The 20927-nt window shown below is 46.8% G+C and overlaps 1 protein-coding gene across 5 annotated transcripts in view; it reads left to right on the plus strand.

Moving 5' to 3' along the window:
- ST6GAL1 (ST6 beta-galactoside alpha-2,6-sialyltransferase 1) overlaps positions 1-20927 on the plus strand; it is a 120831-nt gene that overhangs the window by 78986 nt on the left and 20918 nt on the right. For all 5 annotated transcript variants that reach the window (XM_086674950.1, XM_086674952.1, XM_086674951.1 and 2 more), the window contains 2 exons: positions 7221-7356; positions 12363-12998. In XM_086674950.1, the coding sequence (XP_086531076.1) occupies positions 12413-12998 (586 nt within the window). In that variant the 5' untranslated portion in view covers positions 7221-7356; positions 12363-12412. The remainder of the gene's footprint in view (positions 1-7220; positions 7357-12362; positions 12999-20927) is intronic.

Consider the following 20927-nt stretch of genomic DNA (forward strand, 5'->3'; position numbering starts at 1 on the left):
ATGACTGAGGAATCTGCATTTCAATAAGTAATTTGATAGTTTTGTTTTTTTTTTAATGTTTATTCATTTTTGAGTGACAGAGAAACAGAGAGACAGAGATAGAGCGTGAGCAGGGAAGGGGCAGAGAAAGAGGGAGACACAGAATCCGAAGCAGGCTCCAGGCTCTGCGCTGTCAGCACAGAGCCCCATGCGGGGCTCGAACTCACGGGATGTGAGATCATGAACTGAGCTGAAGTCAGACACTTAACCGACTGAGCCACCCAGGCGCCCCAGTTATTGATAATTGTGATATGCTCGAAGTCTGACCATCAGTGCTCTGGGCAGTGCTGCCTCCCCTCACTGGTAATAGGTGATAGGGAAATAGTCAAGTGAGTATAGTATTTTATTCTACACCCCCATCCTGACCCTGCTGTTTTGTTGGTGTGTTTTCAATTCTTAAGGACTTCCTTTTCACAGAAACTCACTGACATAACCTGTTTTCTGATCTCATTCTGGTGCATGTCAGCAAGCATGGATTGAGTGCAAAATGGGTAGAGGAGGGATAGACCCGACCACAAGGTGCTCACAACAAGCAGACAATGAGTGTTGCCAATGCCAAGTGCACAACCCAGGGGCACTTCCGTGTGCAGAGATGGGGGAGATGAGGAGGAACTAGCAGTGGAGATTTATGGAGGAATGACCAGTAAGGTGGAGAAAAACCAGGAGAGCGTGTAGGTTTTGGAAGCCAGAAGCAGGAAATGACCAACTTCTCAAAATACTGCTGAGGAGCCAAACACGGTGCAAACTGAGCACTGGCCATTTACTTAGCAGCATGGAGGTCACGGAGGTCTTTGGTGACGTAGACAAGAGCCGTTTCCTGGAGATGGCGGAGGCCTGCTGGGGTGGGTTCAAGTGAGGATGGGAAGAGGAAAATTAGAAACCGTAACTGTACAACGTTCTTTCAAGGAGTTTTACTGCGAAGGAAAGAGGGCAGCAGCTGGAAGGTGAAATGAGGTCAAGAAGTTACGCAGGAGGGACAGGGAAATGGCGATTATAATGTAGAATGTACGCCATGGCGAAATGTGTGACCGTTGTAAAGTCATGTGTCTTTTTCAGTGAATTCCTTCAGTAAAACAGAAAAAAATGGTCTCCCGTGCTTTTTTTTGTTCGAGCTTAAACTCTGCCCACTCCCACCCAACGATATTGTCCAAGAAGAGTCTGCAAGTCTCTCTTATTTCTGACCTAGCCTAGTTTGAACACACTTGAAAAAATGACATTACGTGTTTTTCATATTTGCTTCATCTGTTTTGTGGCTGAAGTGTTGTAAAGTAGATTTCATCTCTACTTCACATGCATAGGACTGACTGTTTAAAAAAAAAAAAAAACCACATATATAATCATACCTAACAGAATTAACAATGATTTCTTTTAAAAAAAAAATTTAATTAATTTTTGAGAGAGACAGTGTAAGAGTACGAGGGGGGAAGGGACAGAGAGAGAGGGAGACAGAGGATCTGAGGTGGGTTCTGCACGGACAGCAGGGAAGCCCGATGCAGGGCGCAAACTCATGAACCGAACCATGAGATCACGACCTGAGCTGAAGTCAGACGCTTAACTGGCTCAGCCACCCAGGCACCCCAACAATGATTTCTTAATATCATTTAATACCAGATCTATATTCAGATATCCCCATTTGATAATGGGACCCCATTTGTCCCTGGTGGTATTTTGTTCAAATCAAAATTCAAGCAAAGTCTGCATATTGCATATGACATTTTTGCCTGTTAAGGCGTTTGTTTTTCATGCCCATTGACCTGTTGATGAAACTAGTTCAGTTCTGTAGAATGCCCTGCTTTCTGGCTTCTGTCTGCGGTGTCATTTAACTTGTTCTTTCTCCCGTGTTTTCTCAAAACTGGAATGACATGTAAAGGCTTGATTATATACAGGTGAAACATTTTGGATGAGAGTTTTTCGTAGGTGGTGCTGTGTGTTTCATGTTGCCTCACATCAACCAAGAGGGGTTTGTATGTTTGTTTAAGATAGGAGAAACAATAGCATGTCTATGTGCTGATAAGCATCATCTTTGAGAGAGGGATACATATGACGCAGAAGAAAAAGGGGAGATTTTATAGAAGAATATCCTTAAGCAGAGAAGAGTATGTAAGTTCTAGTGGCACACTGGGGCGCCTGGGTGGCTCAGTTGGTTAAGTGTCTGACTTTGGCTCAGGTCATGATCTCGTGGTTCGTGGGTTCGAGCCCCGCATCGGGCTCTATGCTGATGGCTCAGAACCCGAAGCCTGCTTTGGATTCTATGTCACCCTCTCTCTCTGCTCTCACCACTCCCCCACCCCTCCCGCCCACCCCTTGCGCTCTGTCTCTCTCTCTCAAAAATGAATCAACGTTAAAAAATATTTTAAGAAATAAATATGAGTTCTAGTGGAGCAAATGTTGGGTACGGCAAGTGTTGGGTGCATCCATAGTAACAAGACATCATTTGGACATAAATGCAGGTAAGGTGAATAGCTGTGGTACAGAGGTGCACATGTGGTGATTCGATTCTGGTAGCTTCTTTTCTCTCTATGAGTAAGTAGCACGTTCACCAAGGAAAGGGGAAGATGAGGGGACTTTTCATGGAGATGAAGTCACATAGTCCTCTAGGCGAGTGGCAGGTGAATTGACTAGAAAAGTAGCATGTGATTACTAGGAAGCATAAAGCAGCTACTGGCAGTTTATGATCATGAACTTGAGGCAAACTCCACTAAGTATCGTTTTTTGATTTTCTTTACATATGCAGCTGTATGCTCGCAGGTGTGGAGGGGCACAGAGAGTTGGCTTTAACCAGGATTGGGGTTTATCCAATATTGTGTGATGGGGGAGCTCAATTTAATGAGTGACTGTGGAGTTTAATCTGGGATGGAAGGGAAGTAAGGCTGTGAAGGAAGTGCGAGACCATGAGAAGGTCGTAGGAGGAACCACAGAAGACAGTTGGAGGTCAGAACTAGTTGGACAAAGCTACGAAGATAGGAATGGTGTGTGGGGGTGGTGGTCCTGAAAATCAAGACTGTGGAGTCTTTTATGAAAATGATAAGATCAGGGGCGCCTGGGTGGCGCAGTCGGTTAAGCGGCCGACTTCAGCCAGGTCACGATCTCGCGGTCCGTGAGTTCGAGCCCCGCGTCGGGCTCTGGGCTGATGGCTCAGAGCCTGGAGCCTGTTTCTGATTCTGTGTCTCCCTCTCTCTCTCTGACCCTCCCCCGTTCATGCTCTGTCTCTCTCTGTCCCAAAAAAATAAATAAACGTTAAAAAAAAAAAAAAAAAAATTAAAAAAAAAAAAAAAAAAAGAAAATGATAAGATCGGAGATATGACCTTGGGGGTGAGTGGCTAAAGGCACAATCACTGGAGTAGAAGAGATTCACTGAGAGACCAGGGACTAGAACCATTCTGTAGGTGGATGTTGATATCACCACGAGTCAGGACAGAAACAGCGTGGGGAGAATTACAGTGAGCCAGCTGCAAAAATATTCAAGGGGTGAAGAAGAGTGTCCTGGTGGAGGGGAAATGACTTCACCGATGCTGGTAGCAGGTGGTGTGGTCTGCATGGAGTTGTGTGAGGATGAAATGAGCTGGTGCACGTGAAGTTCTCAGCACTGAGCACAGGCTCCACATGTCATCGTGGTTCTCATTCTGAATCTATGTGGTTCCAAAAAGCAGAGCTTAACCCCCTAGTTTGTTTTTATGGGGGAGCTGATTTCTCTTCATTTTAAGACCTTCTAAGGGGCAGAGCTGTTCACAAAGCTATATGCGCCCCCCGGGAGGTGGTAAATTCCCTCTCACTCTGTGTATCCCACAGACAAAATAAGCTTCTGCAGCGACAGTGCTGCAAAGGGGGTTCTAGCAACTGAAGGTGACGGACGGGTGTGAGGATGAGTGTGGATCTGATCGTTGAAGGGCATGGGGAATGGGGAGGGGTGGTGTCAGAGCTAGCTTCGCTCTTTCATTCAGACACAACTGAGTACGTCCCACTTACGGTTCCGAACCTGGCTAGATGAAGGAATTCTCCGTCTGGGTGGGACAGACCTGCAAACAGCTAAATGTCACGTACTCTGATGAGAGCCAGAACAGGCACAGTGGAGTTGTATGGATCTCTGGGGGGGGGGGGGGGGGGGGGGAGTCAAGAAAGTCTTCAGAGTCCAGGGACACATAAGCTGGTTCAGGGGATGGTGGGGGACTGAGTGGGTGTGGCCCCATGTGAACAGGGGAGGAAAAGACATTTCATCAGAAGGAAATTTACTTGCAGGGCAACAAAGGGTGCAAGAACATAGGGCATTTGGAATGCCACAATTGAGTTACTCTGAGAAAATTACTCCTCTTCCCTATTTCATCTTACCCATGTGTAATCTGGGACAACCATGGGGTGCACCAGAAGGGATGGTGAGGAGTAAATGAAGTGATGCCTATGGTCTTTGTCACAAGCCTATCGTAATCCCTATGGGTGTATCACCTTACTTGATTATTTAAACGATCCTATGAGATAGGGTCTTTTATTATTACTCCCATTTTACAGATACAGAAGCTGAGTCTTAGAGGGTTGAGTAGCTTGCCAGAGGTCATGTAACTGGTGAGAGAGTTTGGACTCTTGCCCCCAATCTGTTTAATCCCAGAGCTCTTAACCTCAACCCCTGCGTGCTGAGCACACAGCTAGTACCAAATAAATGGTAGCTGATGGCCAAAGTTTCTCACCCAGAGAATTGAGGATTCTAATTCCTGCAGCCGGGTGAAGTTCACCACCACTGCAGCCTTACGAGCAGCAGTGACTACTTCCGGAAGACTCTCCTCACTCCTCACCTATGGTAGATGGACATCAACAATTGGGCCACTTTTGTTTCAGCTACTTGGTTTTTGGAAATCGGGCAGGGAGTGGTTGTTACATCCTAGGAGGGTGAGTTGTTCTGAACAGGTGCAATCGATAGGGACAGGAAGATTTGCATTAACTATTTGTGCCCTGAATTCAAACAAGTCACATGGTCTAGCAGCTTGCGGGGGGCGGGGGGGGGGGGGTTGGCAGCGAATCAGCACTCATAGGCAAGAGGCGTAACCTAGAGGGCAGGGGGCTACCCTCAGTGTTCCTCATGAGGGTGCCGAGAAAGAACCTTTTCCATCAGTGTGGCCTGAGGGAAGCATAGGCCTCTGAAGGCCTGGTAATCTTTCACTCATTCAACAAATAATTATCGAGTGCTTACCAGGTGCCAAACACTCATCCAGGCACTGAAGATCGTAGTGAAGAAGTCTGAGAAGGCTCCTACTTACGGAGTTTACATTGTTAGCAGAGGAGGCAGCTGGTAATCAGATAATCATACGAACGCATGCGTAATTACAAACTCTTATGCCACAAAGGAAACATACATGACATGAAAAGAGGAAGAGGTCTCAGAGCTATTTTAGGACTTGACCAGGAGTGCCTGGGCGCCAGTTCTTTGATCTGATAAGGAGCCCCCTGAGTTTTTGACAAGGAACACCACAAGGCACCTCTCGCTTTTGCCCTGTGTGACATACCCAGGGCCCGCCCACAGCTGCCCTCCTGCCGGTATGAACCCCAGGCCTGCAAGGCGGGCGGGTGTCTCCTCCTGGGTCAAGGGAGGGAGGGAGTTATGGCCACTCTGGCTTTCTCTGAGTTCTGTTAACGCTGCATCTTCCAGGACAGGCTTCAAGGCCAGCCCAATAGTGTGCGTGGGGTTGATACACAAGGTTGGAATGTATTTTCAGTGTTGTCCCTGACAGTTTTGCCAGTAACATAAGAAGCATAATAAAGGAAGTCAGACTGAAAGATGAGAACTTCTCTCTGCTCACCAGTTGCTCACCAGGTCTCAGTCAGGTACATTTTTTCCTAGATATTTGGACGTGAGTAACTTTTAGTCACAACGATGGATGCACAGATAACATTCTCTGTTTCACTTTTTTTTTGTTACAGTGTTTGAAGAATTTTCCCCCTGTTGCTACATAAATTCATACACAATTATCTATACATTTTGTATATTATTACGTATCACCTTGTATATTTTAAGTTAATTAATATTGTGTTATATATGTATATTTCCTTTTTTTTTTAAAGTTTATATATTTATTTTGAGAGAGAGAGAGAGAGAGAGAGAGAGAGTGAGCGAGGAAGGGGCCGAGGGGAGTGGGAGAGAGAATCCCAAGCAGGCTCTGCCCGGTCAGCACAGAACCTGACGTGGGGCTGCAGGGCTCAAAACCTCATGAGCCGTGAGATCATGACCTGAGCTGAAGTCAAGAGTCAGACGCTCGAATATCGAATTCTGTTTGTAGCTTTTTAAAATTTTCTTTATTTTTGTAATATTGTTCCAACTCTAAGAGTAATGCATATACATTTTAGAAATTTTGGAATATGCAAAAAATTGTAAAAGCTGAAAACATTATTCTACCATCCAGTGTTGTTTTGTTTTTTTCTAGTCCTTTCTCTCACATGTACATTAAAATTTTTATGTTTTTGGATTTGACTAGAATATTATATATAGTTTTACAACCTATTTTTTCCAGTTAGCATTATACTGGTAGAAATTTCACATATCACTAAGTGTTCTTTGATAAGAAATAACTTAAAAATATTTTTTAATGTTTTTATTTATTTTTGAGACAGAGAGAGACAGGGCATGAGCAGGGGAGGGGCAGAGAGAGAGGGAGACACAGAATCTGAAGCAGGCTCCAGGCTCCGAATTGTTAGCACAGAACCTGATGTGGGGCTCGAACTCATAGACTGTAAGATCATGACCGGAGCTGAAGTCTGACACTTAACCGACTGAGCCACCCAGGTGCCCCGATAAGAAATAACTTTGAAAAATCTGTCTAGAGTGTCTTTAGGGATGAGCTGAATCTTCTCTCCCCAAATTGCTATTTACCCCTAAACCAGTGACTAAACAATCCTTTTCTTTCCCAGGTTGCTCTGTGGTGCCTGCTTTATCCTTCTAGCATGTTCTTATCTAATATAGGTCTGTTTCCAGGACTTCTCTGCTGTTCCCAACCCTGAGCTCAGCACCTGTACTGGGCTCTTGTCTCTTTGTGTTTCTTTTTTTGAGCCCTCCGGGCTTCCTGGATTGATCCAAAAGACTCTCAGAGGTGCTTGACCACCTTGTTAATCTTTAACCCTGCCCCTCCTGGAAACCAGCTCTGAACCTCCTCTTTTTTTTTTTTTTTTTTTTGCTTCTTTTTCTTTTTTGGCTTTTGCAGATGTGTTTTGATCATCCCGAGAAAAATGAGCCTTGGCCTCCAGACCCCATAAAGCCAACCTTCCTCCTATGGAGAATAGTGCTGGTTCCTGAGGACCTGCTGGGCCTGCAGCCCCAGGGGGATTAGCCGGGAGCAGGTAAGGAGACCTGGAAGCTTGGACTATGGAGCAGCAAAGGGGTATATTCCTAATTAAGAAATGGGGTGGTAGAATATGGGGCCGGGAGTCACAGGGTCTCGATGTCTCACTGCGGCTTCGCTGTTTTCCTCATGTATTATGTGTTCCGATTCGGTGAGTGGTGGGAATAGGTGGTTTGCCTGTTTTTATAAATAGGAAGCGGGAGACTTGAAGTTATTCTGTGATTCAGCCCACCTTTTTTGAGCACCTTCTTTGTGCCAAGTCCTGCCTTTGGTACCGGGCATGTAGTGATGAGCAAACCAGGGCAGGAACCTTACTTTGACTGGGGTTTTCTTACTGTTGGTTTAGTGTTGGCTTGTTCTTTTTATTTATTATTGAAAAATAATTTTTAATGTTTTATGTATTTATATGTGTGAGAGAGAGAGAGAGAGAGAGAGAGAGAACGAGAGAACGAGTAGAGGAGAGGCAGAGAGAGGTAGACACAGAATCCGAAACAGGCTCCAGGTTCTGAGCTGTCAGCACAGAGCCCGACGCGGGGCTTGAACTCATGAACCACGAGGTCATGACCTGAGCAGAAGTCGGCTGCTTAACTAACTGAGCCACCCAGAGGCCCCTGGCTTGTTCTTTGTAGGTGATAATGTGGGTTGTTCCTGTTCTTCTAGAAGCCTGGTGGGGGTAGAAAAGATTTATTGACCTAGTCCCATCAGTTCAGTAAGCCTTTATTGAGTACCCAGTCAGTTTCAGGTCCTGTGCGGGACACTGGGGTTTCAGGAATGAGCCAGGAGGGGGTCCCCTCTAGCAGGGGGTCAGCAGGAAAAGCAAGCATTGCTTAGCACCTGATATAAACCCGAGGGGGTTCCATGGGAGGGCAGAAGCAGAAAGGTAACTCTGTCTGGTTGACAGGCAAGTGGACAAGCGAGAGACTATGGCAGTGCAAAGGCCCAGGGGCTAAGACCTCTGGAAAATCCAAAGCTTGGTGTGTTTCCCCAGAGAAACAGGGGAGAGTTCCCCAGAGAACTCTGAGTTCCCCAGAGAAACTTTCCTTCAGTTTGGGCTGCTTAGATGGAACTGCTTTAGTCCCTGTCTCTTCAGAACAGCAGGAGAGAGGAAAAAGGGTCTTGAAATACTCTGTGTTCATGACCAGAAACTCCAGCCAGTTTTTGGACTTGGAGCCTGAACAGAGGGTGGTGTTAGGAGACCTGGGGAGCCCTGAGGTAAGCTTTCCGGTGAGTGCACTGGGGCCATGACCCTAAAGGCTGAGGCTGTCTTAAAGTGGCAGGACTGTTGTGTTGTGCCGGGCTTTTCGGAGGAGGTCTTCTTTTTTGAGACCCTTGAGACCCTCAACCTTGGGACAGTAGGTGATAGCCAGAAGGTGACCACCAGCTCCTTCCAAGCCTCAGCTCCTAGAGAGTGAATCAGGTCCTACCTCCCTACCTCCTGTTTCATTTCATTCATACATAGAAGAGTTAAGTCCCAACTTACTGCACTGCTTTCTAGTCACACATGCAACTTTGGAAATTCTTCCTTCCCTCCCCTGCCCTCCCCTCCCCTTCCCCTCCCTTCTTCCTTCCTTCTTCTTTCTTCCTTCTTCCTTCCTTCCTTCCTTCCTTCCTTCCTTCCTTCCTTCCTTCCTTCCTTCCTTCCTTCCTCCCCCTTTCCCTTCCCATTCCCTCCCTCCCTCCCTTCTTCCTTCCTTCCTTCCTTCCTTCCTTCCTTCCTTCCTTCCTTCCTCCTTCCCTTCCCTTCCCCTTCCCTTTCCCTTTCCCTTTCCTTCCTTTTCCCTCCCTCCCTCCCTTCCTTCCTATAACATCAGTTCTTTCAATTATAAATGGAGCTAATATGATTTCCTGTGCTTACCTGACAGGGTTATTGTGGATCTTATAAGCCTAATTTTTGTGAAGGGGCTGCCTGAGGGTAAAACAGTGCACACTGGTCAGGGCTGGGACATTGCAGATGGCAAAGGTGGTTTTTTCCTGTGATTGTCTGTGGGTTAAGTTGTCCCTCTAGGGACCCTGATTTCTGAGTTCTGATTTCTGAGACCCTGATTTCTGAGTTTGGTCAACACTGACATTTCATTGTTTTTCAACACAGATGTCTGTCTTTTAGTGCAAAGACCACACACTTTTAGAGTCAGATAGACCTAGGTTGGAATCTTGGTTCAGGCACTGACTACTGGTTGACTTTGGAGAAGCCCCGTAACTTTGCTAAGCATCAGTGTTTTCATTTTCTCAGATGGGGCTGTGAATATCTATCTCATGGTGCTATAGTAAAGATAAAATTAGACATTGCAGAGGTGCCTGGGTGGCTCCATCAGTTAAGTGTCTGACTTTGGCTCAGGTAATGATCTTAAGGTTCTTGAGTTTGAGCCCCGCATTGGGCTCACTGCTGTCAGTGCAGAACCCACGTCGGATCCTCTGTCCCCCTCTCTCTCTGCCCCTTCCCCGCTCTCTCTCTCTCTCTCTCTCTCTCTCTCTCTCAAAAATAAATAAACATTAAAAGAAATAAATTAGACATTGCAGCTAAAGTGCCTACCATACCATACTGGAGGCACTTTTTATTTTTTTCAACGTTTTTTTTTTATTTTTTTTATTTATTTTATTTATTTTTGGGACAGAGAGAGACAGAGCATGAACGGGCGAGGGGCAGAGAGAGAGGGAGACACAGAATCGGAAACAGGCTCCAGGCTCTGAGCCATCAGCCCAGAGCCCGACGCGGGGCTCGAAGTCACGGACCGCGAGATCGTGACCTGGCTGAAGTCGGACGCCTAACCGACTGCGCCACCCAGGCGCCCCTGGAGGCACTTTTTAAATGCTCCTTTCCCTTCTTCTGAGTTCTTTAGCTATTGTAGTCATGCGATTAGCTGGGCTGAGTGTCTGAGGAAATTGAATTCCTTAATATTCTGACATGTAACAAGGCCCCTCCCCAATTTCATGATCATAGGTTTGAATTTTTCTCCCTTTGTACATTTCGTCACTTCCAAAACTTCTGCAGCCCAAGGCGAGAGCCCATTCTCCCCAGAGCCACTGGTTCCTACGATACTTCCCATGGGTTCCAGGAACGGTCTGGAAGCCACTTACATTGAAGAGTCTCAGATGAGGACCTGAAAGTCAGGTGTTCCACTCTGCCATTTCTCCCTGTCGCACATGGCGTCCGCATGGCCCTGAGCCGAGGGGCTGCTCTCTGGTCTGTTCAGAACACTTCCTATGCCTTTACAATGACTTGGTTCAAACACCATTTTTTTCTGGTCCTCCTAGTAGTCTGTGCATGAGAGAGGGATTACTCTATGTAAACCTAGGTGCCGACAGGTTTAGTGACTTGCCCAAAGTCATCAAGAATGGACAGAGACCAGGTTTTGTGAATACCTAGTCCAGTACTCCTATGTCTTGGGCCAGATATCCTTAGCTGTGGGTTCCATGGGAAGGAACTATGGATCTCTAGTGGATTAGCAGAACCCCAGAGGTGATTGCTTAGACTCATTATGGTAAATAAGCCCAGTTATTTAGGAGAGAATTTAATGTTTTCCAAAAGATACAGATCATTGTTTGAGTCCAAAGTACTTCCATTTGCCATCTAGGTACACAATTAATTCCGGGAAAGCCAAGTAGGTCTTTACCCAGATGTAAGGGGGCATATTAGGCTCTATGCGTGTAATAAAATCCACGTTCCAGAACTTGCAACAGTTTAGTGCAGGTTTATAGTGAAAGAGACATGGATTATGGACCCCGGTGCACTTGGATTTGAACTTCGATGCTACCATTTACTCAGCTTTGTGACCCTAGGCACTTCTCTTAACCTCTCAGAGCTTCGGGTTGCTAACCTATGAATATGGAGACCCTAACACCTTCATGGCTAATGATGGTCAGGGCGTCTCTGCACGGCTCAGGGGACGCCCTTCCCATTGGACACTTGTGCACGTGGTACTGGCTAGGGTTGTGCATCACAGGGGCCCTGGTTTATGGTGAAATTAGATGAAATACCGTCTTAGGTGCTTCCTGCGTCTTTGTTTTTATCTCCCGAGTTGGTCACGTGTGTGCTGTCTTACCAAGATTTCCTCCGCTTTACCATGAGGGGGGTCAGCATCCTGCCACCTGATAGTACTCTTGCGGGGCACGCCACGAAACTGGATGTCATGTTGCAAGCTAACCGTCGGTGGTCTTCTCATGTAGGAGTCCAACACCCAAGCCCTTAGAGAGATGCGCCACACCCAGGTCTGTCTGTCACAGCCCCTGTCTGTGGACCGAGGTCTCTTTCTGGCAATTGGTTTTTAAAGTTTATTTATTTATTTTGAGAGAGAGAGAGGCAGAGGGAGAAAGAGAAAGAGAGGGAGAATCCCAAGCAGGCTCCGCACCATCAGTGCAGAGCCCGACCTGGGGCTCGAACTCACAAACCGTGAGATCATGACCTAAGCCCGAATGAGGAGTCAGACACTTAACTGACTGAGCCACCCAGGCGCCCCTCTTTCTGGCAGTTTTAAAAAGGATGCTGGGCCCCTTAGGATTTCAGGGAGTTCGGACTCTTGTGATGTAGACCAGTTATCCTGCTCTTCCTTCTTTCTGCTAGTTTTTCAAGCATGCGTGCCTCCACCTGACAGACCACGTAAGGCCCTAGGAACCCAACGATGTGTAAGATATGGTTCCTGACCTCACCTAGCTCGAGAGTATAGTCAGGGAGCTAGGCTAAGACAACGCAAGACCAAGACTTAGGGCGTACGAAGGAGTGGTCGGAGAATACAGGACGTGTTTATGGTTCAGAGAACAACAAGGGGTGTCTGAGGACTGCTTGTCTACGTTCAGAGCCCAAACCGAGGCCGAATGCAGACTTCAAGCTTCTGTGGGCCGCGGGCCTGGTGGGAAGTGGACCAAGGTTGGAAGTGAGTCTCCTCACCCTGAATCCGCTGCCTGGCTCATCATCCCACCTCTTACCTGTCACTACTTTTAGGTTTCGTTTTACCTAAACAAAGGTTTGTGTACCTAAACAGAATTTTTGCCTCGTCTTACCTCTTTTAGGCCTGTTTCCTGCTCAGAACAGAGTGGCTACCTTGAGCACATCTTTCATTATGATTCACGCCAACTTGAAGAAAAAGTTCAGCTGCTGTGTGCTGGCCTTTCTGCTGTTTGCAATCATCTGTGTGTGGAAGGAGAAGAAGAAAGGGACTTACTATGATTCCCTTAAGTTGCAAAGCAAGGATTTCCAGGTGTTGAGAGGTCTGGAGAAACAGGCTGAGACTTCAAGCAGCACCCAGGACCCCCACAGGGGCAGCCACGCCCTCAGCAGCCCCCGGGGCCCAGCCAAGGCCAAGCCGGAGGCCTCCTTCCAGGTGTGGAACAAGGACAGCTCTTCCAAAAACCTCATCCCCAGGCTGCAGAAGATCTGGAGGAACTACCTGAATATGAACAAGTATAAAGTGTCCTATAAGGGGCCAGGGCCGGGGGTCAAGTTGAGTGCCGAGGCCCTGCACTGCCACCTCCGGGAACGTGTGAACGTCTCCATGGTAGAGGTCACAGATTTTCCCTTCAACACCTCCGAGTGGGAAGGCTTCCTGCCCAAGGAGAACATTAGGACCAAGGCTGGGCCGTGGGGCACGTGCGCTGTGGTCTCATCGGCAGGATCTCTGAAGTCCTCCCAGCTCGGCCGAGAAATAGGTGGGTTCTGGGGTGTTAAGGTGAGTTGAGCAGCCAGTGCCCCCGTGGAGCTGGGCATGTGGGTGGGACTGGAGAGGAGGGGCCCACGTGTGGCTCCGTGGACTGGCAGAGTGGGCCCACAACAGTGTTTTTCGGCCTTCTTGTATGAGTCAGAGGTACCGTAGGGCAGCTGAAAGGGTGGGGATCCAGGCTGCCGGCATCTTTATCAACGAGAAGAGCTTTGCTTGTCTCTTTTTTACTGATTAATGGATTAATTTCATTTTAGAGAGAGAGCATGAGCAGGGGGGAGGCAGGGGCTGAGGGAAAGAGAGAAAATCTTAAGCAGTCTCTGCCAGTCTCTGCGCTCAGTGCTGAGCCCAACGCAGGGCTCGCTCCCACAACCCTGGGATCATGACCTGAGCTGAACACACAACCTACTGAGGCACCCAAGTGCCCCTGCCAAATTTTATTATAAAGCTATGACCACTATAGGTGCAAGAGCAGCGAGGATGAGTTTCCAGGCCTTTGAGTCAAAGGACCCGGTTTGTAGTGACAGTGCATTGTTTATCAGTTGTGTAATCTCTGAGCCCCAATACTTAGCTCATCAGTTGAATGGGAACAGTAATTGTCCCGACGTCACGGGATTACTGGGAGGATTAAAAAGCAAGGCACGCTGGGCACACAGCAGGTGCACAGTAAGCGTTATCCCTGTTGGTTATGATGTTTTAGAAGTATGCTATTGCTTCAAATGAACATGCAAACAAATCTAAGAGACCTTACATATATGTGTATCAAAATTATTTGAGAATTACTGTGCCCACCATTGGCTGGTTTGAGGTGTGAGGCTGGAGACACGGCACATTATCACAATCCCTCGGGCAAACAGTTTTACAAGGACACAAAAGGAGCCATGAAACTTACCTTACTTTGTTTGGTCTTCTGGACCCACTGCTGTGGATATTTCCCCTCTAGTCACTTAAGTTATCCGCCCAAAACCCCTGTTAGTGGTGCAGTGTGTAAGAGCAAACCATTTGAAACCATCCAATATGTTCAATAGTGGAGAAATAGCTGGACAGATTCCAGGTAGAGTGGGAAGGCTATGGGCGAGGCATGCTGCCTGATGCTCCCAGGCCTTCAGCAAAAGGCCTACCCCCTCTCTTTCCCCTCTGTATTCTAAGCTCCTGCTCTGTGTTGTTGATAGATCCGTGAAGGAATAAATGAATGAATGAGGGACGCCCGGGTGGCTCAGTCAAGCGTCTGACTCTTGATTTCGGCTCAGGTCATGATCTCACAGTTCTTGAGATCGAGCCCCGCATCGGGGTCGGTGCTGACAGTGCTGAGCCTGCCTGGGATTCTCTCTCTCTCCCTCTCAGCCTTCCTGCTCTCTCTCTCAAGATAAAAAAAATAAACTTAAAAAAAAGTTTGTAAAGAATGAATGAATTCCTTAAAACATTTGTTAGGCTAAATGCCCAGAGGAGATGCCCTATTAAAAAGCAGAACATTTGGGGCGCCTGGGTGGCGCAGTCGGTTAAGCGTCCGGCTTCAGCCAGGTCACGATCTCGCGGTCTGTGAGTTCGAGCCCCACGTCAGGCTCTGGGCTGATGGCTCAGAGCCTGGAGCCTGTTTCCGATTCTATGTCTCCCTCTCTCTCTACCCCTCCCCCATTCATGCTCTGTCTCTCTCTGTCCCAAAAATAAATAAACGTTGAGAAAAAAAAAAAAAATTTTAAAAAGCAGAACATTTGAAGTCCAACGTGCAATTTTTGTTACGTCTCAAGATCAAAGTTTTTCCAGGGAAATACACACTTGAAACTATAACTCTAGTCTATAGAAAAAGGTTATTCTAACGTTTATGCAAATCACTCCAAACTTGTATGGAGTGCATAAAAATACAGGCGGTTCCAGTTCATAGAAGTATCGGGCTCTCCCTGAAACCGCAACGCAATTCTGCCCCGGCAGACAGTGATGATTTCACGTGAAAAAGAGCATCAGCTAGCACCTGGGACATTCTAAACATGACCACTACAGAGCAAAAATCAGGAAGGAAGAAAGGATGAAGGAAAGGATCCATTCTGGATGAACAAAAAACCTCCACACTGAGTTTTTAGAAAACACAGCCCCAAAGAAACCAGAAAGGCAAAAGCAGAAGTGGGGGTGGGGCCAGTCACCTTGGCAGCTTTTATTAGGAAGTACTGACTATTTGGGGAAGCACAAAATGTGATCTCACCACTTCTTTCTGCTGCAGAGAATCCCATTTGGGTCTACTTTTCTTCCTTTGAGAGCCTTTCAGACCATTTTTCCTGGCAGTTATGTGCAGGGAATAAAAAAGGAGACATATGACCTCACCTGCTCCAGGACCTTCCAGAGCCTGACAGAAGAGGAAGGCTTCCTGTGCTTTGCTTTCTTTAGCCTGATTCATTTCACAAGGATGGAAAACACATTCTCTCCAAATAAGGGAACTAAGGAGCCTAAAGCAACTGCATTTCTTTGTGTTGCACACATGTTTATAAATATGGACAGGCTTTCCATCTTTATTAACTGTGAAGGATTTCTTAAAAAAGCAAATTGATAGGTTCTGACTTTTAACCTTGTGGGGTCACAGAGACCTCTAAGAATAATTGGCTGGAAGCTATGGACTTTCTCTCTGGAAAAACGCATAGACTGATTTAATACACACACACACACACACACACACACACACACACACACACACACACACACTTTATACACACCTAACCCACAGGTATTTTGCACATGATTTTAGAGATTCATGAATCCCCTGAAGTTGGTCCACAGTCCCCAGGTGAAGAATTCCTACTCCAGTAATGGTTTTCAAACAGAAAGGCTGAAAATTATTCAGGTAGGTGAAGCCAAAAGAGACAATTAGTCCTCATGTAATCAGTAAAATTACAGAATCTCAGGACCTGAAGATACAGTAGGAATCAGTGCTTCTATTATTTTTAAATCTCCATTATAGTGTTGTGCTTATTGGTAGTGACAGGACTCACTTTTCTAACAAGATCTTCTGCAGAATAGCAATATTTAAAACAGAGACAGCAGGGTGCCTGGATAGCTCAGTCGGTTGAGTGTCCAACTCTCAGGTTCCAGGGTCGTGGGATTGAGCCTCACATCGGACTCCATGCTCAACATGGAACCTGCTTGAGATTCTGTCTCTCTGCCCCTCTCCCGCTCACTCACTCTCTCTCTCTCTCTCAAATAAAACATAAAATAAAAATTTTGATGTGATGAATCCCTTATCAGCTTAAAAAAAAACCCCTTCATATTCTCACTTACTTGCTCTCCCTTAGGAGAAGGGCATTCTAGTTGAGAATTTCCAGGGGAGAAGTGCCAGGATTGTCTGAGCGGTGATCGTGGTGGTGGGTCTGATTTGAGAAGAGGCAGAAACTGGTGTCTAACTAGAAATGACCTTGAGTGATCAGCAGGAGCCAGAGTTTCTAGCCTGGGAGCGGGCTGTCTCCTATCACAGGGGAGCCTGCTTCTAGAGGAAGACAGGTGCTGTCTTGGAAATGCTGAGTCTGATGTGTTTGTCAATTCCCTGGGTAGATACCTATGTGATTTGGTATTTGATTCCGGGGAAGGGTCAGGGTGGGAGATCAGATTGAGGAGTCCTTTGTGCTGAGGTGATAGTTTAGTCCAGGAGAGGGCTGAGGAGAAAACCTAGAGAAAGTATACATTCAAGAGATGGAGAGGGGCGCCTGGGTGGCTCAGTCGGTTGAGCATCCGACTTCAGCTCAGGTCATGATCTCATGGTTTGTGAGTTCAAGCCCTGCGTCGGGCTCTGTGCTGACAGCTCAGAGCCTGGAGCCCGCTTCAGATTCTGTGTCTCCCTCTCTCTCTGTCCCTCCCCTGCTCACACTCTGTCTCTCTTGCTCTCCAAAATAAGTAAAGATTAAGAGGTGGAGAAAGAACAGGGAAGGCGGAGACATTCAGCAGGCCAGTGAGAAGGAACAGGGAGAACTGGGTGTGTGTCATATGCAAGGCAAGGGGAGTGGAGTTTGGGCAGATTCTGGGCAGATGGAGTTCTTGTGCAGAGTGAGGACTGAGAAGACATCCCTGGATCGTGTAGCTCAGAAGGTATGATTGTTTGTATCAGGGATCGGCAGACATTTCCCATGAAGGGCTGGACAGCAAATATTTTTGGTTTTGAGGCCATAGAGTGTCTCTCACAGCTACTCAACTCTGCGGTTGTAGTGGAAAAGCAAACTAGACAGTAGTAAATGAATGAACCTCATTATGTTCCAATAAAACTTTATTTGCAAAACAGAGAATGGGCCAGTTTTGGCCTTCAGGCCATAATTTCCTCGCCCTGATGTGTATTATATCTAGTTTTCCTGACCAGAACCAGAATTCAGCCTTCCAAATGTGCTTACATGATTTATTAAGCTCATTTGAAAATACACAAAGAGGTTGGTCTAAACTATGATAAAATTTCTTTCATTATTATTTCCAGCTATTTAGAGTTACTGTACCTGGAGGCAGTAGATTTTGGTGTATTGATGAATTTACTAATGAGCTGATTCTGTTGAATATTCTTGGCATGCAGTTATATCCTGAGCATATGGTGGTGCATTTATTTCTTCATTTTCTAATTTGTGTCCCTCTCTTTCTCTCAGTCTAAGTTAAACAGAAGTGGTGGCCCCTGTTTTCTGCAGCCTTCCCCTTGCAGGGCTCATTTGCTGGGCTCCCAGTAGCTGTGGCTTTTTCCTGGCGACTTCCTGGAGGCCTATTTGATTTCAGAACTTCTTCGCCTTCACTAGCAAAGCACTGTTTTGGCAAACGAGGATGCTGTCCTCCTTCTTTATGAGCCCAATTTAGTGGCCTGTTTTAAAGTTTTCTTCTTTGATTGGTTTTTTTTTTTTTTCTTCCTTAGAATAAAATCCAGACTTCATACCTGTGGCCTCCACAGCCTGTGTGGCCGGGTTCCTGCCAGCTTCTTTAACGCATCTTTTCTTTCCCTCACCTCACTCGTCTCCAGACAAGTCCTTACTCTCCTTAGGGTCCCCACAGTGCTGCACCCTCTGGCTGAAATATACTTCCCTAAACCCTTCTTGTGCCTGGCCTCCCTTTGGATGGCAGCAGCATGTCCCAAATCATCACACCATACAAAGGAGATCCCTTCAGGGCCCCTGTTACACAGCTCACTTTATCTGTGCCATAGTATTAATCACAGTCTGTAATTATCTTGAGTAGAGGTTGCTGGGCTCATTTATTGGTTTCCTCCTTGCAGTAGATTACAAGATCTAAGGTCTAAGGGCAAGGACCTTATTATCTTTCTTGCTCACGGCCATTGTCTCTAGCACCTAGAACTGTGCCCAACAGAAGTAGGTGCTTAGTCAGTATTTGTTGAATGAACAAAAACATGTTGTTTCCTGATGGTCAATACCAAGGATGTATCCTAAGCCTCTGGTGCTGGGTGTTCTCCATTTAGCCCTCCAGACCCACTCTCTTCCTTTTCCTGTCTGACCCTGTGCCCTGGGAATTTACATTTGGGACCATGTCAGCTGGGCTTCCTTCTCCTCTGGCTTTTATTTGGGACTGGACAATACAAGTGCTGCTGTAAAACTGAGAAGGGAGAGAGTGAAGTCGGAGTGCCTGTCCCCCCCGCCCCCCGCCCCCAGCTCTCTCCGTGCAGAATAACCACAGACTGCTTCTCTTCCCGACTAAAAGTTCAGCTCCTTTCAAGCAGCCCTCTCTGTCTCTGAGCCCTGCTCTCTCTCTTTACCCTCAGGCCGAGAAATCAGAGGCAAGGAGGAGAGAGAGGTTGAGGAATCGATTCCCTTCTCACTGCCTAGACATTAGCAGTAGCTGTATTCCCCTAACAGCCACCAGTCCGGACAGGTGGCCTTCTTCAGTTCAGGGCCTCTGCTCTGCTTGCCACGTTAGGTGCAAGGGTAGGAATGGCTCCCACTGTGGCCAACCCTGGGGTTTCGCCCATTCCTTGTTGATTTCTTTAACTTCTACCTGCCGGGTGCCTGGGTGGCTCAGTCAGTTAAGCATCTGACTCTTGGTTTTGGCTCCGGTCATGATCTCACGGGTTGGTGAGTTCGAGCCCCCTGTCGGACTCTGTGCGGGCAGGGCGGAGCCTGCTCGGAATTCTCAGTCTCCCTCTCTTTCTCTGCTCCTCCCCAACTCGTGCTGTCTCTGTCTCTCTCAAAAATAAATAACGAAACTTAAAAAAAAAAAGTAAATTCTACCTACAACTTTGGAAATAGTCCTTTTATTCAATTCTCAGTTACTCCATCTGAGTTTATCATTTTTTTGGTACTGGGGTGCTCAGATTAGTCGTTTGCTCGCCTGTGAAATGGGGGAGCTGACTAAGTCAAGTTCCTGATGCATCTACGTTTCTGGTGTGATTACCGCCAGTCACTTTTGAAGCCGGTGACCAGTTCTGCCAAATGTGTTGCAATCTGAGTTGTGTAAAGATACGCCTTCTGCCCTATTTGCAGTTCAGTATGACTGCCCTGTAAGCTGATAAAGTGCGGACTATGGACATGTCATGTAACTGCCAAGCCCATTTGATAAAATGTGTCCTAGGATTAAGATCAGGTTGTTTTTGTGGCTGAGATGTCTAGACTCCTGAGGCTTAAGACCTAAATTAGAATTGAAATAAAGAGGGAGGATTTCATCCCTTAACTCTATGGGTATTCTTCTTTCGGATCGTCTTGTATTGTCCCGCCCCCTCCACCTTTTGATGCCACCTCTGTGGATGACGAACCACCCCAAATAAATTTCCCACAAGGAGGGAAATACAACAGCAGAGAATTGGGCTGACCTCCAAACCCTGTGCAGATTTTACAGGTGAACCCCAAACTTGCTTGATCAAGTAAAATGGGATGAGCTCATAGGAGGTTGGCTCAGGGTTGGGATAGATCTTAAACGTCATTAGTTCTCTCCTCCATGAGATTGGTCAATGCCACATAGAGAAACTTCTCCAGGTCTTCCAAGCTCTGCTGAAACAGCTACAAGGACGGGGAACTAGAGACAGGGAGTGAATGGATTTTTAAAAACATGTCCTGTTTGATCTTGCCTGGATTTAAGACATTGCTTCTGACAAAGAGGCTTTTTTTTTTTTCATTTATTTTAGTATTTTTAAAGTTTATTTGTTTATTTTGAGAGAGACAGCAAATGCATGTGTAAGCATGGGGGAGGGGCAGAGAGAGGGGGAGAGAGAATCCCAAACAGGTTCTGTCCTGTTCGCACAGAGCCCGATGACACAGAGCTCGATCTCAGACACGAGGCTCAATCTCATGAACCGTGAGATCATGACCTGAGTCGAAACTAAGAGTTGGATGCTCAACCGACTGAGCCACCCAGGTACCCCAAAGAGGTTTTCTTTTTAAATAGGAAATGTGGAGTTCAGTTTAGATCTACGACCTGCTGTTCCGTCTCTGCCACCACCCAGGTTTGTGACCCTTCTTTGGGCCTCAGGTTCCTAATGGAACACTTAGGGAGGTGTCTTGGGTGCCATGATAAATGCTTCCAATTCCCTGAGCACTGCAAGCTTTTCAGAGTGCTACGGGGACTTTGCACTCGTGGGTTACCCTGAGATTACGGTAGAGTCTTTGTTTTTCTGACAGGGATTGAGAAGTATGACCTACTGGTAATACCAAAAGATTATTTGGTTTGCTCCTTTGGTAGCTGGAACAGTGATTGCACTTTCGGTAGCACACTGGCCCCGTTCACTTTTCTGTTGTGCCCCGGCACACTGGAACCATTGAGTGGATTTCAGGGATGCCGCAACATGAGCCTCCTTAGCTTTCTCCGTGGCCGGGCGGACATGTGGTCCTCTCCGTCTGCAAACTGTACCTGATTGCCCCATACGCATGTGACCCTTTCCCCCTGTGTATCCTGATGGGATAAAGATTGGGAAGTGTTATTCTCTCACCCCTCCCCTTCCTCCTGCCCTCTCTCCCTCCAGACCATTCTCTGT

Source organism: Puma concolor, chromosome C2 (assembly GCF_028749965.1).
Source record: "Puma concolor isolate L17-30 chromosome C2, mPumCon1.1.hap2, whole genome shotgun sequence".
Taxonomy (NCBI): Eukaryota; Metazoa; Chordata; class Mammalia; order Carnivora; family Felidae; genus Puma; species Puma concolor.